This window comes from Rhinolophus hipposideros (genome assembly GCF_964194185.1).
Source record: "Rhinolophus hipposideros genome assembly, chromosome: 1".
NCBI lineage: Eukaryota > Metazoa > Chordata > Mammalia > Chiroptera > Rhinolophidae > Rhinolophus > Rhinolophus hipposideros.
The window spans coordinates 56,737,248-56,756,112 of NC_138047.1; the positions used below are offsets into that span (position 1 = coordinate 56,737,248).

The 18,865-nt window shown below is 39.2% G+C and overlaps 1 protein-coding gene across 1 annotated transcript in view; it reads left to right on the forward strand.

Moving 5' to 3' along the window:
• FRAS1 (Fraser extracellular matrix complex subunit 1) overlaps positions 1–18,865 on the forward strand; it is a 423,267-nt gene that overhangs the window by 192,716 nt on the left and 211,686 nt on the right. Inside the window, exons 10-14 of the mRNA XM_081054857.1 lie at positions 1,771–1,860; positions 3,989–4,024; positions 5,556–5,703; positions 7,147–7,290; positions 8,635–8,769. Of these exons, the coding sequence (XP_080910983.1) occupies positions 1,771–1,860; positions 3,989–4,024; positions 5,556–5,703; positions 7,147–7,290; positions 8,635–8,769 (553 nt within the window). The remainder of the gene's footprint in view (positions 1–1,770; positions 1,861–3,988; positions 4,025–5,555; positions 5,704–7,146; positions 7,291–8,634; positions 8,770–18,865) is intronic.

Sequence of the window (18,865 nt, forward strand, 5' to 3'; positions counted from 1 at the left end):
AGAATTAGGTTTGTTTCACAAAGCAATTTTTCTCAAAGCAAAAATCAAATGCTAATTGGAGCAAGCTCCACACCGCAATGAGCTGATGCAGTTTGGGGCATCCAGGCTTCTTCTATAAATAGCAAATCTATTTAGAACTTCCTACCTCACTAAAACTGAACCCTTGCTTCCCAGGAGCAGAGCTGGCTGTGATTTACAGTAGCGTTTGAAGACTCAGAACAGCCACCTTCTTAGCTTTATTGGGGTGATGCAGGCTCTATTTTCAGTTCTGTCTGTATGTGTTGTAGCAGGCACTCAAGAATCTCTCATGCGTTTTGTCTTTAATAGAAGTACATATACGGTATTCTGTCTCATTTCAAAACGTTGTTTTAAGCGATCTAGATTACATGCCTATAAATGCTTTTATATGCTTTGAAAGCAAATTTCACTCTTTCTGGGTTATCCCTTCACAACCAGCTGATTTGTCACGTTTCTGCAAAACAATTTATATGTAAATATGTCTGCTCTCTATAGCACCCAGCGCTCTCTGTTGGCCTCTGATTGGCATTAGATTTTGATGGACAGCAATGTATATAACTCTCATCTTTTTGAAATAACTTTACAGACACTATAAAAAGTTACAATCATTCGTGTATTTTCATGTTTCTTTTAAAAGTTTATATTGTCTTTCATTATAATAATACATTTTCATTTTGAAAAATTGAAGACTTAAGAAAAGTAGAAAAGAGACTTTAAAAATCCATTCAAAATGCTACAATTCAAAGGCAACCAGTGCTTTTATTTTATATATATTTCTTTAGTACACAGTGTGTTTATACATAAAACATCATTGTGATTATTCTGTTTATGCAATTTTACATTACTCAATTTTTACCTAACATGCTTTCTGCACTTTAAATGTAATACAGATCCCAAATTAGTGTCTTCACATTTAAAGAAATAATCATCATTCTTTAGAAAGTAGATGTATCTTTAGAAAGTGGAAAGTGCTTTAAAGAATACTCTTTACATTGTATTTTTAACACAGATTCCCTAGGAGATAGGATAGCCGTGGAATTATACTTTTAAAGTTACAGAATTTAGAATTATTTCATTTTTTCTAGTAAGCTTTTATTATTTTGTAATAAAAATAAAAAATTTGAAATTATTGTTATTGGGAAGTTAAAATGCCAAGACTTTGGAAGTTAAACATCTACCTTCCTAGTGTGGCATTTGTTTCCTTTCTCTTAAAATTTTAAAAATAGTGATTATGTGAGTTAGATAATAGTTTCAGAACACTGAATAGAAATTAGTTTCTACTGTTTAGCTGACACTACTTCAATGCATAAAAGGATGTGTCTGATTTTGTAGTCAAGGACAAATGTTGGTTTGATTTGAGTGCTGTAAACGAAACCAGACCACAAGTTCAAACCTTGTATATTTAAGAAAGCCTGATCCTTTTCTGAAACTAATAACTTTCCAGGACTGTGAAATTGATCTTGGCCATCATTCTTATTCACGTGAGCTCCTGGTTGTAGGTAGGAAATTATGGAGGGATCTGTTGCACAAGTAATACCAGAATTAGACAGAAAAAGCACTTCGAGGGTGAACTGAATCAACTAGACTTTTCATAGGAAGACAGTACAGAGGGAGATGAAATAAATCATGGGAAAGCAAAGGGGTGTGCTCAGGTTTTTCATCCCAGTCAGGGAGTCCAGCTGCTGTGAAATTTAGCACTGCTACCTGTATATGTTAATTTGATATGTGTCTCTGCAACCCTTACTTACACAGGGTGAACAATTAATTCACTTAGATGGAAAATGTTGTCCTGAATGCATTTCGAGGAATGGCTATTGTGTTTATGAAGAAAGTACAGAGTTTGTGAGTATTGACCTAATAACTAAAGACTGTTAAAATTTATAATTCAAAATTAATTTAATGAAAAGGTACTACCTTCTCATTTCTTTCACCTATTCATTGTTCAACACATGTGATTTTGGACCTACTGTGTGCCAGGTACTGGGGATACAGAAGCGGGCACAGAAGGCAGAGTCCATATTCTTGTGGAGCTTACATTCTAGTGTGGGGACACAGAGGACAGAGTACTGCTTAGAGGATAAAGCAGCTTAAGGGGGATAGAGAGTAACTGGGAGGAGGGAGGTGCTCTTTTACATTAAATGATCAGGGAAGTCCTCTCACGCAGAGAAGTTTGAGTAAAACCAGAATGAAGTGAGGGAGCAAGCCACGTGTATACCTGGGGCAGAGGGACATACCGTGAAGAGGGATCAGCAAATGAAAAAGCCTGAAGCAGAAATGTGCTCGGTGTGTTCAAGAAACAGCAAAAAAGTGAATATGGCTGGAACCGAGTGACTGAGAGGGAAAGGAGTAGGAGATGAGGTCCCGTAGGTAGCCTGGATGTCATGGTAAGGATGTTGTGTTTTACTCTGACGCAGATGGGAGCTGCTGGGGAGTTCTGAGCAGACCAGTGCTGTGATTGGCTTACTTGTGAAAGCATCATTTTGGCTGTTACATGGGCGAGTGACAGAAGGAGTCGAGACTGGAAATACGTGGTATAGTTAGAAAGTTTTTACACTATTATGTTTCCCCGAAAAGAAGACCTAGCTGGACCATCAACTCTAATGTGTCTTTTGGAGCAAAAATTAGTATAAGACCCAGTATTATGATATGATACCCGGTCTTATATTACAGTAAAGTAAGAGTGGATCTTATATTAATTTTTGCTCCAAAAGACGCATTAGAGCTGATGGTCCAGCTAGGTCTTCTTTTTGGGGAAACATGGTAGTCCAGAGAAAGGGTGATGGTGGCTTGGTCTAGGGAAGGAGTGGTGAAAAGTGATCAGGCTTTAGATTTATTCTGCAAAGAGGATTGAAAGGATTTTGGTGGATTGGATGTGTTGTGAAAATCTATTTTCCAAGGTTTCATTTTTCCCTATGTCTACTTTTTTATTATCTATTCAAAGGGGAAAAAATTATCTTCATCTCTTCAAATTTTCTCTGTTTATTTGCCCATATTTTCCACATGGAGTTTTGGAATGTTGATAAATTAATTCACTGTGTTGTTAAAAATTTTCCAGTTGATCATAGATACAGCTGCTTCATTAACCAATCAGAATAGGATTATAAAAATTAGGATTAGGTACTTTGATTTGTGAACTGATTCCTGTAGTCTCTTTTCTTCGTGATTTGGGTAGATTGCATCTGTCAATCTGCCAGTGTTCTGTATGTGCAGGGGAGGCAGTGTTGTGTAGGGTTAATGTGCAGACTCTAGGTTGAAATGCCTACTTTGCCACATACTGTGACCTTGGGCAAGTTACTTAATCCTCAACTGCAAAGTAAGGATAAAAATGGTACTTACCTCCTGGGTTTATTGATGATATGTATAAAGTATTTAGAACAGTGCCTGGCACACAAACAAAAAGCTTTAAATGATACTATTATTGTTATTATGCTGTTGGCATTGTTTGCTTCATAGTGCTATTTCATAGTTTAGTCATCCTTATTTTCTTAAGAATTTAAGAGATTAAAGGTTCCCTGTAAATGTTGAATTTATATTTTCTCAATCATAGTATTAATTTCCCTGCTCATTTTTGGAGGTAAATTGAGCGCTGGAATTAAGGAAAAGCAAGTTGTTTTACGGTAAATATGTACAAATCTTCATAATGCTTTCTAGTACCACACAAATTTCAAGAATTTGCCCTTACAAGCTCAGATCTCTTGACTATGAAGTCCTTCATATTAAGGGGAATTGAAGCCCAATGTTGAAGCACAGAGTGAGAATAAGAATTCAATAATATTTCTTATGTTGTCTTCACTTTATATTGGTATGCTTTTCTTGTGTTTCGCATAGATAGATTTTATTTCTATTCATAACCAATAAATGAAGGTGTATGTTATTTGGGGGGAAATGGATAGTTCCTAATGAGAACATAAATAGATCAGCTTAATGGTGTTTTTAGTGGTATGATAAACACATTTCTCTTTGTTCCTAGATATCCTCAAATGTGAGTGAAGTTAAACATGTTCCAGTAAGTATAGATTTTTAACTTGTATATAGGTATTTATAAAATTGTTTTTAAGCAATGGTCCGCATTAACTATCCTGGGGAAATTTAATGCCTTAGTATTTTTAATAGTCATGTTTGAGGGAGATGGTCTGGGATTAAGAATCTTAATGATAAATAAGACTTTAATTCATTGAACATTTTCTCTTTTCTTTTGCTTATTTTCCCCCCATAATTGATAGTTAATACTTATACTACTACAAGCCCCTACATAGATTCTTTCACTTTCTTGTGATAATTTTCTCCTCCTGATTTTTCCTGGCCTAGAAAACTCAGTTTAGTTGTTAGGGCAATTTCATGTACTGCAAAGCATTGAAGACAGAGCTTTTTGGGTTTGAGGAGTATTCACTCCTCAAGCAATATGGAATGTTCATTCTCTTTAGGTTGTGTGCAGGACAATGTATGGTTTCCTTTCAAGGGAAAGTACAAGCATGTTTTTTCAACCAAGCAAGCTTATATTAGGTTGGTGCAAAAGTAACTGCAGTTTTTGCAATCATTTTTAACCTTTTATACTGCAATTACTTTTGCACCAACCTAATAGTTTTGGAGGTTATAAATTAAGGGGGGCCAAGAATCCAATCTGCCTTGAAATGGAAGAAAAAAAAAATCTGCTTTCTCAAGATAATATTTTTTAATAATACTAGCATTGTTGCTAAGTATTATTACATTAATGTTTGGAATATTTAACATCCGTTGGCTGTATAAGCCTTTTATCAAATCTTTATTTTAAAATATGCTCTTTTATTCTCTTCTGTTTTACTTCTTCATCACCCCAAAACATTCTGGTAGGAGCCTTTGTCTTTTTTCTACACTCAGGGCAACTGGGATAGTGAGCAAAAACAAAACAAGAAAAACTGCTCTTTATAATTCACTTTGGATCCCCTGTCAAAGTACTAATGTTTATTACCATAATTTGCTTGGTGAAAAGAATACTTTAGTGTGAGACGGCCCAGTAGCTCATCTACAGCGCACTGAAAATGCACCTGCAAAACTTTCATTTTAAGAATACAATGACTCCACTGTTACTCTTACTGTAGTAACCATAAGGAAATTCAGGGCTTTAACCAGCTTTCCGCTGTTATTACAAAGATTGTATTTAATGTACCTGCCAATCACTGAGTACGTAGTAATCCCCTCTGGGTTTTTTTGGTGGCTTTTTTTTTTGGTTTTTTTGTTTGTTTGTTTTTGGTGAAATAGGTTGAGAAACAAGTGTTCTGTTCTTCTTGCGTATTCTGGTAGCCCCAGGATGCTTTCACAATTTATCTCTCTACCTGGGTTCTAAATTAAAAATAAACCAATTAAAAATAAAGAAGAAATGCTATCCTTTGAAATTTAGAGCTCTTCTACTACTGTGTTACTTCAGAGTTAGGTTTGACATGGTAGTGAGCAGGAGACTTTACCTTGTCTCTTATGTAAATTATAAATTCTCCATCAGCAAGTTGTCTTCTGAATCTCTGCACTCTGATAACAGTGTCATTCTTTACTGTGTCTTATAGGAAGGGGAGAAGTGGGAGGATGGCCCTTGCAAGTTGTGTGAGTGCCGGGGAGCTCAGGTAACTTGCTATGAGCCCTCTTGTCCACCGTGTCCAGTGGCCACACTAGCCCAGGTGGTGAAGGGACAGTGCTGCCTAGAATGTACATCAGGTGGGTCCGTGTCAGATTTATTTCTACTGAGATGTTTCACTGCCAAAAAATTCAGAGAGATCCTCTTTTTCCCTGCCTTGCTGTTTTTTTGTTTTGTTCACTGGGTTTGTGGTTTATTTGTTTCTCCTTCCTAATTTTTCTAACAAATGATGTGAATTCATCTTTGTCCATGTATTTGCCAAACTTAACTGATTATGAGGATGTGACCTTGGGCAAGTCATTGACCCTCTCTAAAGCTGAATTTTCTTGTTGATAAAATGTGCCTTATCTACCTTACAAAATTATTGTGAAAATCAAATAACATAATGTATTTGAAAATTTGTAAAAGCAAATATATGTGTTAGTTCTGTTTCATTTTTGAAGATACAAGAACAATTTCTGAAAGTTTGGTATGGGTGTCCTTTTTTCTTAAGGTGAGCTGTTAAACAGATGGTTCTTTTGGAGTTCTCAGATGGGCTTTTGAAGTTTAAAGACTCATTAATTTCTTCCAAAAGAAAATTTTATCTACTTGTTCTGCAACCCTGCTTTCAAATCACCTGGGGTTGAATTAGTTCCAGTTAATAATTGTTGGCAAGCACTTGAGTTACTCTGTCTGAGCAGTAATTTGCCTATAAGCTTAGTCTCTCAGAGAAGTGGCATTTTCTTCCATTCATATTTCATAATTAATTGTTTTCATCTGTGGGTTGTAATTTTTCATATTGGCAGTTGCTGTTGTTGCACTCAACTTATTTTGGCTAATCACAGTGTTTCTGGGAAGAGTTTATCACGGGAAAAGCAAAGCAACATTATGGTTTAATTATGTTACCTTCTCCAAAGCGGCTCTCTGGGCTTTCCAACACAAATATTTAGCATATTATAATGTAACATACCTTGAAAATCAGTTTCTTGACAGCCTCAAAATCTGAAAGAAGGTCTTTGCTGACAATTACCTCTAAATTCAGTGATAATTCCAATTTCTGAGAATGAAATTAGAGGAAAAGAAGAAACCTAGCTGTATTATTTTAAAGAAAATAACGATTTTTAAAACTTGTAGGTTTTATGTCTTAACTTTGCGTGTACATCAAAGCCTTAAGAAGGGCCTCTGAAAAATCATAAATTATTGAATCTGTTTAAATTGTATATTGTGGAGCTAGTCATTCCTGTTTCGAGAGGCATTTTAGCAAGTAGAAGCATTAATAGGCCTGGTTCAGTAATGTTTTAGCATCTTCAATTTTGGGCTATGGGGGACTGATAGTATTTCAGATAAGGAGAGATTCTTGGTACTCTTGCCTTGAAATCATTTTTTTTTCTATTTGGGGGGCCCTTTTCATACCTAAGTTTCCGAGTTTTCTATTCTTCATATTCGGCACAGCTCCATATACCATGTAGATTCTTTTTTCGAAGGATGTAAGAGAAGTTCTATGATCTTTGCTGAGTTTTCCTCTTCTTTGTCTCTGACTGTAGTTCATTGCCACCCAGACTGCTTGACCTGCTCTCAGTCTCCTGACCACTGTGATCTCTGCCAGGACCCCACCAAGTTGCTGCGGAATGGACAGTGTGTGCACAGCTGTGGTCCGGGATTTTACCAAGCTGGTACTCTCTGTTTAGGTATGGCTCCAGGCAGACCGCCCAGAGGTGGACTGAGGCTATTGTCAAGGATGGATCATGAATGCAGGAAATACCCAACTTCCAAAAACCGTTAGAAGATAGGAACGTCACCCGTAGGTGACTTAACTTATTTACCTGCAGGTCTCTTGCTTCTAACATTTTTCAGGTGTTTTGATGCTTACTGAGACAGATGATGAGGAGGGCAGATGCTTGCTTGCTAGGTAGTCATAGGTGGATGTTTTTTTATTTTTGAAGACTTTCAAGGATAGCAATATCATCAGGATGCTTGGTATCATTTATTAAAACACTCAGTTAATCCAAGGTAGAACTTTAGAATTGACGTGGACCTTCGAGATCACTTACTGGAGTTTTCTCATTTTGCAAATGGGGAACCTGTGGGACAGAGAATTAACTGGCTTGCTCAACATCATACAGATAATTGGTGATGGAGATTGTCTCTTGTGGGTTACCAAAGAATCCAGGATGGATTTATGTGCCTTTTAGAATTGATTTAGAATACATCTGAGAAGGAGGACTTACCTGAGAAAATTTGGCTTGGTTGAGGCTAAATTGTAATTAATTTTCTCCCTAGCTCTGACGCATGGGGTTAAATATTTATTTAAAATGTGAAGGTTCATACCCTGGCAGTAAGCATTTAACCTCTCTGTGTCTCGGTATTCCTGTCTGTAAAGTGGGGTAATACTGGTCCTTTCTTCAAAAAGTTCTTGTAAGGATTAAGGTGTGTCAATACATGTACAGTGCTTAGAATAGTGTGTACGATATAGTCGGGCCTCAATAAAGATTAACTGCTTTTATTCCTTTTGTAATTATTCCCTTCTTCCTATTTTCTGTCCTCATTCACAATCTTCAGCCTTTTTGAAGGATATTTCTATCTCTGCCATAGGTTGTGGAGGAAAAGAGGCAAGGAATGTTCTTCTTGTAAAATGGTTGAGTGAGAAAGATATTAGGGGCTATTGGATAAGAAGACAAGAACACAGCCCCCTGAGCCAAACTGCCTGGCTTCAAATGCCAGCTTCATGTGACCTTGGGCAAGTTACTTAACCTCTGTGAGCTTGTTTCTCATCTGTCAAATTGGGGTTAATAATCCCTACCCCATAGGGTTGTTGTGAAGATTAAATGCATTCATATGGGTAAAGCACTTTGTACAGTGCCTCGTATGAAATAGTGTGCTATGTAAATGAAGGCTGAGTTATTTTCCTGCCTTTCTTGTTCTCTATGATCCCAGAGCCTCTGGTTGAGCTATGGAGCAATTGGCACTGGGGTCATGTCTTTGAGCTAATCAGAGCTTCCCTTTCTCTCTCTCCCAACCTTGTCTGGAGCCAGCCTGCCAGCCGCAGTGCTCCACGTGTACCAGTGGGCTGGAGTGCTCCTCCTGCCAGCCTCCCCTGTTGGTGCAGCACGGACAGTGTGTGTCCACCTGTAGGGACGGCTTCTACGAAGATCGCCACTCCTGTGCAGGTAATCACTGGCCAGGCCAACAGCTGGGTGGGCCACTCCCTACCCTCAAGCTGTCTGGGGCCACTAGGAGTTATAAACAGCTTTTCAAGTAAGAGAAGAAATTCTGAATGAGCCTCCTGAAGGGATGAGAACAGTGGATGAGAGAAATGGCACACGCTGTTTTTATAACCTTACTAGTGCTTTAGTGTTGTGCGTGTGTGATATTTCTGTATGTCCTTCTGTGAACATCCGGGGACACTGAGATGGTATTTAATTAACCCCATACTTTTGGTTCAGGATTGTCATTATGTTATAGGTTAGATTCCTTAATAGTATAAATAGGGGCCGGCCTGGTGGCTCAGGCAGTTAGAGCTCCATGCTCCTAACTCCGAAGCCTGCCGGTTCGATTCCCACATGGGCCAGTGGGTTCTCAACCACAAGGTTGCCAGTTCAACTTGAGTCCCGCAAGGGATGGTGGGCTCCGCCCCCTGCAACTAAGATTGAACACGGCACCTTGAGCTGAGCTGTCGCTGAGCTCCCAGATGGCTCAGTTGGTTGGAGCGCGTCCTCTCAACCACAAGGTGGCCGGTTGGACTCCCGCAAGGGATGGTGGGCTGTGCCCCCTGCAACTAGCAACGGCAATTTTACCTGGAGCTGAGCTGCGTCCTCCACAACTAAAACTGAAAGGGCAACTTGAAGCTGAATGGCACCCTCCACAACTAAAGATTGAAAGAACAACAACTTGACTTGGAAAAAAGGCCTGGAAGTACACACTGTCCCCAATCAAGTCCTGTTCCCCTTCCCCAATAAAATCTTTAAAAAAAATAGTATAAATATACAGGACATGAATGAACATGAAAGGGAAAATACATCTATATATTTTTTAAACTTTATAAAGACCACATAAAGAGAGGGAAAAACAGAAACAAGAAAGTGACATCACAATAATGAACTTGGACCAAACAAAAAAAATGAAAAAAAGAAGGTAGGCCTTTAAATTTGCTATATTATCTATATATTTTAGTAGTTTTACATGCCTACATTTATTTTTAATTAAGATCTAGTTGAAATTCTCAATATTGTAACAGTGTCTGGAGGTGGCAGTGGTATTAATATAATTTAGTTATTTATATTTGACCATTTTTTCAGTAGTGATTATAATCATGGGTGTAAGTAAAAAGGTAAATGTATAAAGAATTGTTCCAATGCAGAAATGAGTGAGGGGAGTAATGGTGAAAGAAAAGACGAGGGGCAGAGTCCTAAGTTTGTCTTCCCGAAGAGATAGGGAATTAGATGTGCCCAGAAGATGTGCCCAGAGGCAGGTGTGTGGTGGCAGGTAAATCTGAAAAGGCAGATGGGCCAGAGGGAGGGTCTAGGTTTCCCAGGGAATGGCGGTAGCTATGCTTTGCAGCTGAGCAGGAGAAGGACAGCTCCGTGAGGGGAATCTGAAGGTGGGCCAGGCTGAGGGTCAAGCTGACATGCCCCTCTCTTTCATGCCCTTGGTTAGATTTTCAGGAAAATAGTAAAAGCTAATAAGTATTCTTCAGAGGCGCATGCTGAATGAGCTCTAAGGCCATGCAAAGGTTCTATGTGGAGGAAGCTGTTGGCCCTCTTATTCCAGGTCATGGTCAGAAGCAGAGTCCACGGGATTATAGAAACCATCTCACAAAAAACGCTAGCACGTACTGTCTACACCATGCAGATATGAGGGTAACGGAGCCTGTCCTGTGGCCGGTCTCATTATAGAAAGTGTGCTAGCTTCGCAGCTTGGATTGAGGGCTCTGTGAGGACTGCAAGGATATCTGCTGCATCTCTGTATCCCCAACATCAAGGGCTGCACAAGGGTTCAGCATTTGTTGAACAAGTGTTTGATGAATGAAGCAATGTACTTGGTGATCCTTGAAGGACCAGTGTTTCAATAGAAGTTTCAGCCATAAAAGAGAAGAAAATCCTTAATGTTTATTACTTATTATGTTCTATTTGGATGGTTGTTTTAGAACAGACTCAAAGTGGGCACATGCGAATGGCTTCGGACAATTTAGGTAAACTGCCGAAATTTCAATTTGGTGAAATAGTTGAATGCATTCTTTACACCTGTCTTCTGTCCCACCAAAGAGACCTCCTGCTAGCACTCCTGTAACAGATTTGCCTTTAAAAGGGAATTAATTTCCCTTAGATTTTATTCCTCCCTCTATACACCCCTATCCCCTGCCACACGTCGCATGCACGTCTTTCTTTTCTGTTTCTTTTGTGGCAGGGGCATTTTCCTTTCCCCCATGTCCAGTGTTTTAATTGGTAATGTTAATGCCGTTTTAGGGCTCTTTGGAATGGGTAATGTTTCATTTGATTACTGGTTTATGTAGCTGACTGCTTCCACATTCCATCCACATACCCATACACAAATGCCTCTAGGAGAGAGTTGCTGGGAAAATTTGTTCATGCTCCCTCCAGGGAATTAAACCAATTTGCTTTAGTTCAGCCTGGTTGCATTTTTATGCATAAAATGGTAAGAAAGAAGAGAACAAGAGGAGACAGAGAAAAGGAAAGCGTGATCTTAAAAGTTGAAGCTAAACTTGTGATCAATTTCCATATACTGTCTCCACGCTGAGACTACCCAAATAATTTTTCCAAATAAGATTTCTTATTATTGGAATTTTTTGCTATATTCCTGATTGCACCATTTTTGATGACTTTTCACCATTGACCTTGGAAGTTGGTCAGTGCTCTTGCAATGCGTGCTAAACTTCTCCAAAAGAAGCCTGCTACTCTACAATAACAACAGGTTTTTCTGGATTGATTCCTCTTGGCAGGATCATTTATGTTATGACTGGCACAGTTCACCACTTTATTGACCCATCAAAACCAAGAGAAAATGACCACTGTGCTGAGGAAACCTATTACCAGAAATTACCTGATTAATATTCATGCTCACTGTGTTGGATCTAGACAGAGTGAAAAATGTGGGGCAGAGCCAAGTGGCACATCAACATGGCTCTTCAACAAGAGTCTGAGCAGGTAATCCAGAGAGGAGTGAAAGAAGACACAGTTCTGCCAGAGAATCGTATCCTTAGGGGCCTTTATCATTTTCCCTCTCTCTTGAGTCTGTGGCATACACACATATACATATATACATCTGCACGCAGACATGCACATATGTGTGCATATATTAATATTATTGTTATGTTTTTGTGCTTGACTAAACTGAATAATGTCGTACATATAGCCACATTATGCACCCCCCACCAGTCCCTGCTTTGTTTCCCCTGCCTTCCCCAACCTTGGAGTTTGATCACTTTACCTTAAGGCTCAGCACCCCCCAATTTTTATACCAATCTCAATTGGAGACAGGCAATATGTAGGTTGCCTCTTACCGACAGCAGATAGGGCCAAGTTGTAATTACCCTCTTACTGCTCTCCACTCACCTTTCAGGATTGGCATCTAGGCTTCTGCCTTAACCCTTAGGCTTCCTTTGCTGCCAGCTGGGCTCTGGTCCAACATCTCTGTTGTCCATCCTGTCCCACTCTTCTTGACCCCATGGACATCAGGTCCCAGGACTGGGATTCTACCTTGGTTCCTGCCATCTTGTCCTATTGTGACCCCTTTCCAGGAATTAATAGCCCAACTCTTAATCACCACCCCCCCAGCCCTATGGTCAGGCTTCACCATTGTATAGATGCTCCTTGCCCCACTCCCCATGACACCACATAACTTTGTGCCCTTCCTGCATGGCTCTTGGGTCCTGGATGTATTATATTCTATCAAAGTGGTGTTTCCATTGCCTCTTCTTAGAAACCCCAGTGTTAAATGTAAATCTGGATCCAGACTGAGCTTGCCATGTCCTGAGGACATTCTTTCTTTCTTGTCTTGCTCCTCTTTTCAATCAGCCCCTGTTCTACTCTAGTGGGACTATTGAATTGTGCACACAATTCTTAGGTATAAGTGCCCATACGAAGAAAAGTGAAAATAACCAAATTAACATATGTCATACCAGATCAGTATAAAATAAATAACTCAAAAACTGTAGACTTTGAGTAGAGAAAGAATAGAATTTAGTCCATTTTCATGTGTGTATCAATGTTTGTTTTGTCTCCTTAAAACATCCATTGTTCACAAAGACCTAAGGAGGGGGCTGTGTGTACCCCATGGCAATTGCCACCTTCATTCTGCAGACCCAGAGATGGGGTGGGGTGGGGTGGGGTGGGGAGTGTGCTTACAACCATAGGCTTGGACGCCAGACCTCCTGGATTGCAATCTTGGCTCTGTCACTACAAACAGTATACGTTTTAACTCTTGCTTCAGTTGCCTTCTGCGTAAAGCAGAGACAATAACACCTGCCAAAGAGCATTGTTGCCAGGGTTAGATGAGTAAATTCACACAAATCCTTTAGGTTGGTGCTTGGTACCTCGTAAGCCCTGCATATAGGTAGGAGACTTGGATTTCTGCTTTCCGCTGTCCTTCCCTCTTTCCTTTCTTTCACTGCTTCGTTCATTCTCTTTTCACCACTGCTGCAGGTCCTGAGGCTATGACGATAAATAAGATTCTGTCTTTACCTATAGTGAGCTTGCAATCAAGGCAGGGTTAGCTGCTGCTTACAGGGACACACAAAAAAATAAAAACCCAAAGACCTGTGCAAGTGATTTTATATCTGATTGTTGTGTGGTTATAGATTTTGAAACTTAAAGAATAAAACAATTGAACTCTACCACTTAATTGCTATAGGTCTTTGAGCAAGTCATTTAATTTCTTTGAGACTCCATTTTCTCAACCATAAAATGGGGATGATATTATCTACTTCAAATCATCATTATGAAAAGATGTTTGAAAATGTAAATATATTATGCCTGATATACAGTGTGTGTTGGATGACAAAAGGCAGCTATTGCCATGATCAGATTCATTCCTTTGTTCTCCAATTTATCGGAATGCAAACCAAATAGTTTGCATTAAGGAACAAAGAGTCATGCCATTACTCTCTGCTTTAAAATAAAACCTATGGTTATATGTTATAGAGAAGTAAATATAGAGAATAGTTCACTGTATCCATCACGTTAAAATCCTTTTAGTTTCTTTAAATCCTCAGATTAAATTATGAGAATCTTTCAATTTGTTTCTTAGCTATTGTTATGGTATTTAGAGGGGAAACATTAAGAAAACCTATAAAATTTACATATAGGATACTGACCTACTGTGGTTTGAACAGAGGAAATTCTAAAGTTAATTATTTGTTGGAACTATGTTTGACCAGAGCAGCCCATGAATTTGTGGAAATGAAGCACTAACCCGCTGGAGCTGCCAGGTCCAAAGCAGTAAAGACCTAATGGTCCTTGGCATTATGTCCTAGCATGTGGGTTTGTCCAGCCTTGCTGTGCCCAGGGTGGACCTTCTCGGAGAGACATTTATGAAACTATTTTTCTGAAATCTTCAATAAGACTGGAGCCCTCCTTGTTCTGTTGGGATAGTCATTGTCAAGCTGGTATTGTCCAGGGTGCACTGCCCCAGCCCCACAGAATTAGGGGCTAGTCCCAAATTCATTGTCAGATCACATATTCCGTTTGGAGGCCCAACACATCCTACTGCTTGGTCTTCATTCATTTTGTTCTGCTCTTCAAATCCCATGCCTTGTCAAACCTTCTCTGGCATTCTAGAGCGATTATGGTCTCTCTCGTAATTGCTAAATATCTTGTAAAGGGGACTTATTGTGTCAAGTGATATTCCTGTGTCCTCCATTCTGTTCATGCAATATTTGTTGAGCCTCTTCTATATACCGGGCACTGGGAATATAGAAATGAGCCAACAGACGGCTGTGGTTAAGGAACTTACTTTCTCAATGGAAGGAGAGTGTCAGTAAACAAACAAGTAAGATAATTTCAGATAGTTATTGCTCTATGAATTCACTACTATCAGTGCTATAAAGACGATTTTGAAAGCTTTGTTATAGGAAGTAACTGATTATTGAGGCGGGGACAGGTCTTGTATTTCTGAATTCCCCACGTTGCTAAGCACATATAAGACGCTCTGGAATAATTCTTGATTGAAAAACAGTGTGATAAACCATTTCACGAAGGAAAAAGGACAGGAATGTACAGACATGCCTAGACTCTGGCGTACAGGTAACTTGTCTTCCATTTAGCTTCATTATTTACTTCCTGTCAGCAATTTCCAGCTAGGTGTGACCTCAGGAAAATTATAGAATCTCTATTTTTCCCATTCCCCCTTTTCTTCCCTTCTTTTCCCTCTTTAGAGTGCCTTATCAGTGTTGGAAGGGTGACTATTTAAAACAAACAAACAAACAAACTGTCATTGGAACTTGGGGAGTGTCTGTGGACTGTTTTAAGCCATTCAGAAGGGAGCACAACAGGATTGCCCTCCTAAAATGTACACTTCTTAAGTAAACTGGACCCTGAGAACCAGCTGACAGTGGCATTCTAAATCCCCTCTTTTTTTGGACATTCAGTAAAGGATACATGGAGAGAAGGAGAAAGCAGCTGGTGGTGTTTTGCCTGGGACCTTTCCTGTAGCAGGAACTGGCAATGTTTGGCATTTGTCTGTACTGCTTATAGACCCTGACTGTGTATGCCAAAAGACAAATGACAGAACAAAAGGATCGCATACCAGGAGAGAAAGCCTGCCACAAATGTAAGGGAGTTTATCTTCTAGACAGATCCCATTCTTCCTGACAAATCTGAACCCCCAAATATTTCAGCCGTGGATTACAAACTAGTGACAAGTCTCCTGGCTTTCTGCCCAGCTCCTAAGGTTCTCAGGTATTTTAGCTAGACTATATGGCATGCATTCTTTTTCTCTCTTCTCCATTTCCCTACCCCAACACTCTCGCTATTCCACCCTCCCCTCCGTTTTTGTGCTGCTCACAGAACACACAGCATCTCCAAGTTATCGCTGCCCACATCTGAGCAGGATATGCTAGAGCAGCCAGGAAGTCTGAGAACTCGGCCCATCAAAAGCTTGGTTTTGGTTGGTGGTCCCTACTTGGCTCTTCAATTTCTATAGACAAATAGACTCAATGTATTACTGGAGAAATCAATAGCCATTTAATTAACAGGGGCTGAGGAAAAACCCAGGGAGTCCCTAGCAGCTGTGGATTGCCAGTGGTTACAGTAGACAAATGGAATCTGAGGGTTCCATTTGGCTCATCAAGCTAAGCCTAGGAGGTCACTGTATTGGAAGTTTTTGGGGTGTACTTACTTGTGTTGTAGATTTAGGAGTATAGGTAGAGCGGTAGGAAATAGAAAGAATAAGAATATTCCTGGTGAGCTGGCGTATCTGCCCTTATCATCTGACTTGCATACCAATGAAAAGTTAGTGGCTTGTAAATCTCTGTCCATGTGGAACTGCCAAAGTCTCCATAAGCTGGGAAGTCTTGCCTTCGTTCAATCTCTGTGTTTACAGAAGACCCTACTAAAAATTCAAATATGTTACCCAAGACGCATAAATCATTCAACTGTATTACAGATGTGGTTAATAGATTAACTAGCTATTTACCCAGCATGTGCCTTAGGGAAAAGGACTACAGGCTTTTTTTTTCCCTTTAGTAATTTTTTTCCCCATAAGTACCAAATGAATTCATGTTTATTCCAAAAATTAATTTGATAAAGTTAGTGAAATTCAAGGCACAATAAAAAAATCAATGGAAATCTCTGACTTGAGCGCTCCTAAATCGCTACTGTTAGTGTTCTGGTGACAGTCTTCCTAATTTCTGAATTGGTGTGTGTGTGTGTGTGTGTGTGTGTGTGTGTGTGTGTGTGTGTGTGTGTTGTATACACAGCCATACATACACACATTTATTTTTTCAAAAATCAAATCACACTTTGTATATAGTTTTATTGCCTACTTTCCGCATGTTATTTATTGTTCTACAACATCTTTTTTGTTGTATAACTTCCCATCTGTGGCTATGCAAGACTTTATTCAGCACATCTTCTATTGCTTGACGTTTCTTCCTAATTTTCCATTATCATAAATAACCATGATGTCAACAACATTTTTAAGAGAAATTGTGGTAAATATATTTGATTAGGGTAAATTCTTAGACGTGATTTATGGGTCCAAGAGTGTATATGGACGTTTTAAAGTTCTGACACATATTAATATATTATCCTCTTTTCAAAAAGTTGTAATTTGCACTCTTACTAGAAACGTATGCTAGTGTCTACTTCCTACCACCCTGGTCAATGCTAGGTATTATGATTCTCCTTAAGTTTGTCAATTTGACTGATGTAAAATGGAATCTTGTTTAATTTCTTTTATTATTTTTTGGGATTTATGTGAAGATAGTTGAGTTAATCATACTTATCAGTTCATGGCACATTTTCATCATTTGCCTGGGCCAGGCTGTTCTCTTGCTTATCTACCTGTCTGTCTCTCTACCTATCTATTTCTTTTGTTCCCCTTAACCAATGCCCATTTCCTTTCTCCCCAGGTCCCCACTTAAGTAACTATTCTGATGCAATGTAATGTGTAAATTTAATGTGTATTTTTGTATGTATGTGCTCTTATTGCTTTGTATGCATTTTAAATATTCATAAGTATTACTAGGTGGATATTTCATTCTTTTTCTGTTTTTATTCTCAAGACTATTTTTTTAAGCAGTTTTAGGTTCATAGTAAAATCTAAAGGAAAGTATAGAGATTGCCCATAATGCCCCTGTCCTGGACACATGCATAGCCTCCCCCATTATCAACACCCCTCACCAAAGTGTTACATTTGTTACAAACAATGAACCATTCTTTTGTTGTTTTTCCTCTCTATGCACTCTTTCTAAGATACATGCTTATTACTATGTGTATGTCTAATCCAGTGCATCTAGTTGCTGCCCTCCTGCTTAATTTGCTTTTCTCAGGCTGTACATGAAGCTGAAGATTTTTTCCATGTGTTTATATTTTTTCTACTATGAATTCCCTTAAGTCCATGTGGTTTTTCAGAACGTATGGAGACCAGGCATCCTATCTCAGGGTGCCAAGGCATCAGTTAACACAGGGAGGCAGGTGGAGGGCAGAGACCCAGCCTGGTAGGGGACAGAAGATTGGCATAAAAGGATCAAAAATGATGCTTACTCAGGGGAGCGTTTCCTTTTAAATGTGTCTGGCATTTGCACTTCTTAGGAAGAAGACTTGACTTCTTGTGGGGCTATGATGGGGGCAGGGGAGAGTAGTCTCCCCAGCATCCACGCTCTCACCACACATTGTTTTCAGTTACTTTCCAAAGGGCTTTTGCTGATATTTTGTAAAGATTGCAAAGAAAGAGCTTTAGAGTGTGAGGCTTCTGGAAAAGATGGAGCCCCTTTTTGTAACTGCTGGAACAATCTATAAGGGCTCTGTTACTTCCTTTCACTCCCTTTCTACATCAACTTACGTGTACATTTCCCATAGTCTTTTCTATCCTTTCCTCATCTGTCTATGTTCCACTCTGATTTGCTCCCTTTTTAATTACTTTGTTTACCATGCCAGTTGAAACAAGATTTGCTGGATTTCCCAGGATACACCACTCACATGACCACTACAACACTCTCTGCTTTCTCAAATATGTCATCTCACCATATCCCCATGAATGAGGTACAATATATACAGTTGACCCTTGGACAACACAGTTTTGAACTGTGGATTATTTTTAAATAAATAGTTGGTCCATGGTATCCCCAGATTTTGCATCTGCATATTCTACTAACCACCAGTGAAAAACAGTATTTTTCATCTAAGGTTAAGAGTCCGAGGATGCTGAGGGCTGACTGTATGCATTGTTCCATGCCATTTTATGTAGGGGACTTGAGCATCTTCCGATTTTGGTATCTGCACGGGTCCTGGAACCAATCCCCCATGGACTGAGGGACAAATTAAGTTTTGGGCTAGTTGAAAGTTCTACCTGGATTGTTCACCCATCAGCTGTATTGCTATTCCCACTTTACAGATTAGGAAAGCAAAGGAGAGTGAAGTTGAGTTTAAGGTAGAAAAAATTTCCATCCAATGACAGCTTCTTATGGGAAATTTACCCACTCTCCCCTGATAATACTTTAAAACTTTGCAAGTACTTCTTGGTCATTTGTGAGATGAGAACGAAAGCTAGCAGTTGCCACAAAATGGATGAAAAACAGGATGAAGGAAT